Here is a 10,238-nt window from a genome sequence, read left to right on the forward strand (position 1 = left end):
ATATCGAAACCTTTCCCGGGATGAGTATACTCTAAATATGAAGCTTGGTTGAGATCTATCCAGCCGTTTCGACGTGATGGTGGAAAAACCATTCTGGTTTTCCTATAAACCCCCGTATATTCAAAGGTTTTAAAATTATATGCATATCGAAACCTTCCCCGGGATGAGTATACTCTAAATATGAAGTTTGGTTGAGATCTATCCAGCCGTTTCGACGTGATGGTGGAAAAACCATTCTGGTTTTCCTATAAACCCCCGTCCATTCAAAGATTTTAAAATGATTTGCATATCGAAACCTTCCCCGGGATGAGTATACTCTAAATATGAAGCTTGGTTGAGATCTATCCAGCCGTTTCGACGTGATGGTGGAAAAACCATTCTGGTTTTCCTATAAACCCCCGTATATTCAAAGGTTTTAAAATTATATGCATATCGAAACCTTCCCCGGGATGAGTATACTCTAAATATGAAGTTTGGTTGAGATCTATCCAGCCGTTTCGACGTGATGGTGGAAAAACCATTCTGGTTTTCCTATAAACCCCCGTCCATTCAAAGATTTTAAAATGATTTGCATATCGAAACCTTCCCCGGGATGAGTATACTCTAAATATGAAGCTTGGTTGAGATCTATCCAGCCGTTTCGACGTGATGGTGGAAAAACCATTCTGGTTTTCCTATAAACCCCCCGTATATTCAAAGGTTTTAAAATTATATGCATATCAAAACCTTCCCCGGGATGAGTATACTCTAAATATGAAGTTTGGTTGAGATCTATCCAGCCGTTTCGACGTGATGGTGGAAAAACCATTCTGGTTTTCCTATAAACCCCCGTCTATTCAAAGATTTTAAAATGATTTGCATATCGAAAAATTACAGACAGCGGACCCCCTACAATTTTATTTATATAGATTGTAACATTTAACATATATGTACACATTGTGTTTAATTTCAATAAATTAATTAAGAGATGCACTTGTCCACATTATAGCATATAAAAAGAAGATTAATGCAAGCTGGGACTCGGATAACAGGGAACATCTCTCGTAAAATCAATAGTTACTAGATTTTTCAATTGAAGAGTTTTAAGATTCCTGTTGGCCGTCCTCTTGTCATTTTACAATAAGCCTATTCAACAAGAGACTTCTTTAAACCGATTTTAACTCAACATTGGACTAGCAATGTCATTGAAATTTCAACGAAGTTTTCTAGGCATAGAATAACAACAGCATAATAGTTTAGTTCTTCCAAGTAGCTCCAAATCACACTGTCTACAAGGATTTTTAATATAAATTGAATGTAATTTATGTGTTTAATTTAAGTTTTAGATTTTTTAAACCATTATAAAGTACAGTGTATTAATACCACTTTAAAACAGCAACATGTCACCTGTATGTCAAAATCACAGAGGGACTTCATTTTGTAGTTTAAGGCTAATTTTAACCATGTATCAATCAGTTCCGCTTCATATGTAGCTGGAGATGAAGATGTCCCAAATCATAGAACGAAACAGGTACCGGTACTACTCCTTTTAACTTGTTTAGTGTTTTAGTGATTTAGTTCATCTGTATTAAAACCGAATTCCACGGCACTTAACGCCCTTGAAAGGACCTTGGCCTGCCCAGCGACCGCTGCTCAGCCCGAAGGGCTGCAGATTACGAGGGGTCGTGTGATTAGCACGACGCATCCTCTCGGCCATTATTCTGGGCTTTCAAGACCGGGTCCGCCATCTCACCGTCAGATAGCTCCTCAATTCTAAACACGTAGACTGAGCGGACCTCCAACCAGTCCTCAGGTCGAGAGAAAAATCCTTGACCTGGCCGGGAATCGAACCCGGGTCCTCCGGGCGAGAGACAGGCACGCTATCCCTACACCACAGGGCCGGCTCATCTGTACTGCATTATATTAAAAAAGATATCATTTTCCATCTCTCAATTAAATGACTAGTTGAAGTCAATACAGAACCAAACATGAAGTATATTTTTGTCATAATAATAATAATAATAATAATTTGGGAAATGTAATTTATTTTCCTTAGTTTTGCTCAGGTTGTTGACTTTAAGAAGTCCCTCTACCTACTTTACCTACACTTCACTCTTCGTTATGAGCGATATATAATATGAAATATCCTATCTCAAACTAATACAGTTGATGAGGTTTTGGTTAAATTCTTAAGCTACAAAATTAAGAGGGGAGGGGGGGAATTTTAGTCCCTCTATGATTTTGTCATACAGATGACATGTGCCGTCATGTTGCTGTTATAACGTGGTATTAATACATTGTACTTTATAGTGATTTAAGAAATCTAGAAATTTCAGCTTAACATTCAAATAGTGTGTTGAGTCTACCAGCCTTATTGTCTAGGTAGCGTTTTCTGCCTTTCGCTCAGAGGCCCCGGATTCAATTTCCGAACGGGACCAACATTCTTACCTTGACCTGAGGGATGGTTCGAGGTACGCACAACTTATATGGTTTCTAGTCAAATATGGACCTGAAATATCACAGGATTTTAAGACACACTTCACGGAAATTCTAACAAGTGTTGACCCTATTTCTTCTTATTCTGCAGACAATGGTGTAAACCCGTTTTGCTAACGCTATCCTTTATCACATTCTGAAAATCAGTAATCCGAGCATTAAACAACCTGCACGCATCTCTTACACCTTCAATAACAATCTGCTTAGAAGAAAGTTCTTGAAAGTTCTTGAAATCTTTCTGTTTTGATATTTCTTCAAAGTTCCTCATTTTTTACCAAATTAAATTTCGAGCCAGGATTTGTAATAACTGTACAGTTGATTGTTAAGACCGATTCATTCACGGCCCAGGTTTATGGACATGCTAGTAATACAGCATCTTTCGTGTATCTGCCTTTTTAATGTGGAAAGTGGGAAAACGAACTCAATAACGCTAAAAAGAGGTTTATAAACATTACCGGTATAGGTACAGAGTTATTCAGGTAAGATGTCCACCTCAGATGAGCAGTCGAAGATATCATTTCCGTCTTATGGGGACGATGAAATAGGAAAGGCTTAGGAGTGGAAAGGAAGCCGCCGTAGCCTTAAGGTACAGCCTAGTGTGAAATTTGGAAACCTCGGAAAACCATCTCCAGGGCTACCGACAGTGGGGTACGAACCCACTATCTCCCGGATGCAAGCCTACAGATGCGCACCCGGTGTATATATGTGTGTTTCTGACATAATGTTAGCCTACCGGTACATTGTTGGTTTTCTTTTTCCAAATGGAAGTACATTATTTTCTACGCCTAGCTTTAAGCTTACAAATATGAATTTGTGCCGAGTTTATTTTGAAAATTGCACAAGTACTTCTAGAGAAAATTTAATGTATTCAAACGGACTTCATTTGCCAGCCAGGCCTTGCCCTGTTCGATTGACGCTACGTATGAAATATGAGCTTCCTGAAAAAAAAGTACTGCGGTTTGATCATGAGTCACACCAGGCAGAAGCCTTAAGGCCACCATCGGTTCCTCCCCGTTTCCGGGCCTTTCCAATCCCATCCTCGCCGTAAGACCTGTCTGTGTCTGTGCGACTTAAAGCAAAATTGTAAATAACTGAACACTTAATATTCAGACTTCTCCCCTCCACGCACCTGATGACAAAAATATACAGTAGGTCATGTACGTTAATCAAATCAAAATATTTCTGAAAGAAACTAACTTCGACATTAAGATTAATCATTAAATGGCATAAATAACTTATTGTGATATTCAGGCTGGCTGTATGATCGCATGGCATAAGATACAAACAAAATTTAAAAACGACAAGTATCAATAGGAATAAACAACGGCACTGAAGAAAGAAAACTCGTTTTATGGGGCGGACTACGTGTTGTCTTGTCTTGATAATTTGGTGGCCTTCGCTTGATAGCGGTGTACCGACTACGTGTTAACAGCTCATTCTGAATTTGTCAAATCTTCCCTCCCTCCTGCTAGGAATCATCCCTTCTTCGCCCCCCTCTCCCCTGTGCCTTAGCTGATGTGGGCTCGAATGCTGTTCAGCCAATAGGCTTTGAGTACGAGTGATGTCACTGACCAAAGAGCTGCGCGGATGGAAGGTGATAGAAAGTTCTGGAAGACCTATTTCGAGAAGCAGCCAAAATCGTTGTTTCTAGAATATTCCAATGTGAGTATATAAGTGCGACAGTAGTAGGATTGAGCGTTGTTTGAAGTTGTTCCGAATGAGTGTTTCTTATTGTGTGAGAGTTGAGTTTTCTATTGAACCAAGGTGAGTTGTTGCGAGTGTCATATAACCATATTGTGGAGTTTACGTTTCGTATGAACTGTATTATTTGCATTTTTAATGTGAACCTTTCATCGTAAAAGAGGCTTCGTGTACTTTAAGTCTGACTTAAATGGGACGATATTTTTTTTTTTCGAGCTCTCTTTAATTTTGACTCACACACACACACACACACACACCACACACCACACACCACACAACACACACACCCGGTTTATCTATAAGTTAAATCCAATTTACTTACAACTCAACTAAGACTAGCGTTATTACAACTGCTGTACTAAAGTCTTAGGTACTGTGGTGTTTCATTTCTATTTAATGGGTTTAGCAAACTTACTATGGGCTTGGGCCAATGCTCTCGTACTGAATTGTTTCACGAGCATTTTCTAATGACTCTAAATTTGGTATTGACTCTGTTCATGTGTATTGATAACTCCAAATATTAAGCAAATTATATTAACTCAAATCACTGTTACGGGTTGGGGAAAAAAAAATCCGCACGGAACTTGTATTTCGAAAATTTTCGGAAACATGTTCCATAAAGGTGTGCAGGACTGGCATCGGGTATTAAAAAAATACTGTAATACAGAATGAATTGTTGCCTCCCGATCTACCCAACCGTCTGTAGTTAATTCCTGTATTGAAACAGTCAGAGGAATCCTCTCTGCGAATTTCTGCATACGGTGTATACGTAAATAGATCCCCAAGGTTACTTGGGGAGAATACCGTACGGCAAAGATATTTCATATATCGTAAGATTTTTTTTGTCCTGCGATTGTGTCTTGTAATTTGAGGAGTTGGCTTTAATAACCACAGGAATTACGGACTTCTAATTAATTCTTTTTTTTTCTTTTTCTAGACATAATGTATCCTACACATGATGCCTTGTGAGAAGTCTTTATTTCTGGAACGTGAATAAAATTTCGAAAACAAAAGGAGCACTCGGTACTGGGTCGCGTTTACCATTCATGGAACAATCTTGGGTTTCGCTCATTTTTCGGCCGTATGCCGTTCCTGTTCTGATGCCGAGCCAATCTGCGGAGAAGTATTCACTATTGGGCGTGGCTAGGCGCACATTTGCGAGATAGGTTCGCGCTTAGTTAATCTCAACGTGAAACCCCTTACTACAAAACATGAATAAAGACACATTCGACTGACAACCAGGAATTAAAAAGCAATCAGACCTATTTCCTTGCTGACATGACTGCACAGATCGACTTGGCTGTGCGTTAAGCTTCGTACAGCTGTGAGCTTGCATTTCGGAGACTGTTAGGATGCAACTGCAGGCAGCTCTGAAGATGGTCTTCGGTTTCATACCGGGCAAAACATCGGGCTATACCTGAAAGGCCACGGCCCTTCACCATCCTTCCGAGGCCGGAAACCTTCGGTCTTGGTGCGACGTTCAACCACTGACCGGGTGACTTTTTCTGACTCGGAATGAGTTGTTCACAAAAACAAACGTGAGCGCACAGGCAGTCGTTCAGTCGTAGTTTTCGATATTCCTGCGTAGTGACTGATCACAATAATTTGCCCACGGGATATGAAATGTTACATTACTTCAACGTAATGTTCTTAACGAAAATTTTGCGGAATAATATAGGTGTAGGGGAGGGGTTTGTGAGGGTAACCCCTACATACGTAATAAATGTTCTTGGTTAGACGACCTGCGCGTCCTGACCAGGATGAAATGGAGACTTACAACCAGACCGCGTGCCGGCGAAATTACTCATTGAAGGTTCAAATCTCCGAACCTGCCTGGAATCGAGACCGGAACCCCTGTGACCCAAGGTCAACACGCTATTTAGCCATGGAGCCGGGTGTTATAATCGTAAAATGGACAAATAGGCTGTCTGTTATGAGAACTCCTTTCTTGGTTAAGCTGTAATGGACCCTTCAGTTCGCAGGACGGAGCTTCTGTTGAAGTGTCGGCAAGGGAAAAAACTACCGGCTGTAGTAAGTTTTGAATGTAATTTTTATAAACGTAAACACGGCGCAAGTCGGTTTAAAATACTTGTATTTTAAAGAGAATTTTTAACATTCTAAGTCAATATTCGTGCAGTTTATGGTGTATTTTCACTTTTCTGACAAACCTTAAATATATTTTTGGTCATGTTATATTTGTTTTAGCCGTCTAAAGAATTAACGTTTTGTGGTGATGCCAAGGGATTCTTGGATTTATTAATTTTAAATTTCTTGGAAACATGGTATGGTTAAAGTTTGGCGGTAGCGATATATTGCCCAATTTGAAAGGACGATGAATTGTCGGAATATGGCCCTATTCCTACATACACTCTTTAAAATAAAATAACTTTCAAGGAATTAGTTGTGCGTACAAGTAGCGGGATGCCATTCTTATAACTCAGTTAGTAAACAATAATTACCGTTAATATTCTTTGCAGAGGTTAAACATTTTATTAAATTTTTCATCAGTGTAAATGCGTGTGGCCAACAAGTCTCCTTAAATTTTTTGTCACTTTCTTATTTCAAAGGTCTCGTATTTTGCGACTGCAAATGTAGGGCAAATGCATAGGGTAGATGTTTGGTGTAAAAGTGAAATGTTAAGATAGCAGCAATCTATTGTACCTAAAAATGTAGGTTAGTATCTAATATATTTCTTGGTTATTTCAGTTGACATGGTTAATTACACAATTCCTTAGCCTTGTTGAAAACATAGATCGCTATACATGAGAATGCTTCTATGCTGAGGGAGCTTGGTAGTCAAATGGAAAAATAAATGCAATCAGACCAATAAAGGCGGTATCACAAAATCATACTTTACATACTTAATTATGCTATCAGAACATGGCCATACCAAGTCGTATTTGTACATACTCAGAATTGACAACTCACCTTGTACTGTAGGTGATTACTCTTTACCATAGATCAAGAAAAGGACATGTCAAAGTAATACTGGAGAGAGAAAACTGTCCGCAAATAAAGTTACAGTATACACAAATTCTTAGAATTCATTACTAGTGTAACGGACATAATTGTCTAATAGATGAGCATTTATAAATGCCTTTTAACATATAGTATTGCTGCTGTAATGGAGCATGAAAAACTAACCTGCGTTTCAAAGAGATGCATGCATAATCAGTGGCCCTCAACTAAATGAACCCTGAGTTCAATTTCTTGGCCGGATTGAGGGAGTTGAACACATACATTATCTTTCATAACGTTTCTTTAACAGCAGATGCTACACCAGGCGGGTAATATCCACATGTAATGCTACAAATAATTCTAAACTGTTTCAGATGTCTCTTGCTCCGTACATGTTGAATGACTTCTTAGGCGACTGGGACATTTTCCGCCCAAGGTCACTTCTTGATCAAAATTTTGGTGTAGGCCTCTTCGACGAAGATGTGCTGTTTCCACAACGTAACTCAATGTACTTCAGACCGTGGCGTCGAATGACCGCCCGTGACAGTGGAGTGTCGAGCATTCAGTACGATAAGGATGGATTCAAGGTACAGTGCTATTGCTTGTTAATGCATTCGGGCTGAAACAAATTTCAGCGAATTTCTTACAAGGGTTCTTTCTTTCAGGCTAACATTGATGTGAAACAATTCAAACCTGAGGAAATTGTTGTCAAGACTGTAGGAGATTCCGTCCTGGTTGAAGGAAAGCATGAAGAGAGACCAGACGAGCATGGATTCATCTCGCGCGAATTCCGGAGACGGTATAAGCTGCCCAAGGACGTTGACCCTAATACAGTTGCATCCAAACTCTCTTCCGATGGAATTCTCAGTATTGAAGCACCTCGCAAGGTATGAGCATTTTATTTAGGACTAATCTTTATTTGACTTCTTTAATTACCACGACCTTTCAGGGTATTCCCATCCCCCCCTCTTTCACCATGAGAATTTTACCAAAAAGAAAAACGGAAACGCACAAACATTGAGAGGTAATTTTAGAACAAAGGTTTGTTAAATCTATTTTCTGGCAAATCTCGAAAGTTGCATTTTAGATTTTGAACTGAACATAACTATTCGCTGTAAAACTATTGGCCTTGATCTGTGTTTCAATAAAGTGTTGTAGTGTATTAATAATTACCTCGTATCAGTGTCTTCGGGTCTTGCATGCGTGCACCGCACACGCACGAGGACTTTCAACTGTGTTCCTTAGTTTTGTAACTAACCACCTCCACCCCCTCAATCACCTTTTCCTAACTATGCTACTCATAATTACAAGTGATTCCATGTTGTCTTTTCTTTTTTTTTTTTTAGGCTTTGCCTCAACCTGAAGGGGAGCGTGTAATTCCCATCACCCAGACGGGAGCACCTGCTGTCACCCAAGGTCCAAATCAAAGCGCAAAAGAACAGGAACCGATGGAACAGTGATGTCCCTTTCAGACAACTATGTTTGCTATTGTAACTACTTTCAAGGATATTAAATTATAAAAGTTGTATAGATTACTTTTCATTATTCTGAGAGCACTGTGAAATTATTTATGAATATGTGCTATGTATTTCTTCACTGTTACAACACTGATATGTAGTTCGATTTGTTTTGTTGTATATAGTCAATAATATACAATTGAAAAAAAAGTGCCTTTTTATTTGTCATACAATGCACGAACGAGTATCCTTGAAATGTTCCTTAACCCTTAGAGGCTCTTCTGCAATTTGTTAATCCAAGTAATGGGGGTTGAAAAGGGGGTAAATTTTTAAAATGAGTGTGTCTACATCTTAAAACTTTTAAGCTTCAACATGTAAAAACTGGTATTTCGAATCTCCTTTACAGATAAAGAAACACGTATTTTTTGTTTTTGGAAAATACAATTAATGGAGGTTAAACTGGAGTGACAAATTGGGGTGAATTTTTTGAAAGACTATATCTACAGAATATCTGAGAAAGGTAAAATGTTACAGACGTAAAAAGTGGGTATTTGTAATTTCCTGTAAATGTAAAGAAACAAAGGTGATTTGTTTTTGGAAACTCCCCTTAAGGGGAAATAAAAAAAGGGCTGAAATTTTAAAATGAGAATTTCTAAAGTATATATCAAAAAAACTTAACATGTTACACAAGTGAAAATGGTATTTTTATCTCTATTAAAAACAAAAACGTCTATTTTTAGTTTTCGGAAATACCATTTGGATGGAAAGGCGGGGGTGTGTAAAAGTGACTGAAAATTGTGTCGGCTTCTTTTAATTAGGCTACTGATATCTCAAATGAAGATGTTACAGACGTGAAATTTGATATTTGGAATCTGCTTTGAAAGTAAAGAAAAACGTATTTTCGGAAAATCCAATGGGGGGGGGGGGGGCGAGTGTGAAAGAAATGAAAAATTGACTTAATTGTATGAGAATACATACATCTAATAAGAACTAAAGTTGCTACAGACGTGAAAATTGGTATTTGGCTCTCCTTTAAAAACAAAGAAAAACTCGTTTTGAAGGGGAAACCATCTTGGACGGCGGGAGTGAAAAGGAGTTGATTTCGTTTCATGAGGACATACAAATCTAAAACTGAAGAAGTTAAGAGTCGTGATAATTGGTATTTAGAAGATCATTTACTATTAAAGAAACAAGTATTTTTTTTCTGCCGGAAAAATCACCTGCGGGGGGGGGGGGGGTGAAAGGAAGTGAAAAAAGGTTAATTATTTTTATGGGGATACTTATATCTCAAAACTGAAGGTAATAGACATGAACATTGGTGTTTGGAATCTCCTTTAAACATAAAGAAACACGCCTTCTTTTAATTTTTCTTTGGGGTGGGGGGGAAATAAACTTAACGGCGGTGGTGTGTAAAAGAAGGTGAGACCAATTGATTTTACTGTTCATAATGTACTTATAAGGAGCCTCCGTTGCTCACTCGGCAGCGTGCCGGCCTCTCATAGCTGGGTTCCGTGGTTCAAATCCCGATCACTCCATGTGATATTCGTGCTGGACAAATCGGAGGCGGGACAGGTTTTCTCCGCATACTCCGGTTGTACCTGTCATCATTCATTCCAGAAACACTGTCCAATATTTAATTTAATTTGT

General features: G+C 38.7%; 1 protein-coding gene across 2 annotated transcripts; it reads left to right on the forward strand.

Moving 5' to 3' along the window:
• The first annotated feature begins 4,141 nt into the window (after window positions 1–4,141).
• LOC136871861 (alpha-crystallin B chain-like) lies at window positions 4,142–8,791 on the forward strand. Of its 2 annotated transcripts, none has more exons than XM_067145506.2 (4): window positions 4,142–4,239; window positions 7,509–7,721; window positions 7,800–8,021; window positions 8,481–8,790. In XM_067145506.2, exons 2-4 carry the CDS (start codon window positions 7,509–7,511, stop codon window positions 8,592–8,594), a joined length of 549 nt encoding a protein of 182 aa, XP_067001607.2. In that variant the 5' UTR covers window positions 4,142–4,239; the 3' UTR covers window positions 8,595–8,790. The 2 variants fall into 2 exon arrangements, with proteins under 2 accessions (XP_067001607.2, XP_068081229.1); XM_068225128.1 differs by lacking the exon at window positions 4,142–4,239 and adding an exon at window positions 7,353–7,399 and having other exon boundaries at window positions 8,481–8,791.
• Window positions 8,792–10,238: the final 1,447 nt, after the last annotated feature.

The sequence above is a fragment of the Anabrus simplex genome, chromosome 1, assembly GCF_040414725.1.
Source record: "Anabrus simplex isolate iqAnaSimp1 chromosome 1, ASM4041472v1, whole genome shotgun sequence".
Lineage (NCBI taxonomy): Eukaryota > Metazoa > Arthropoda > Insecta > Orthoptera > Tettigoniidae > Anabrus > Anabrus simplex.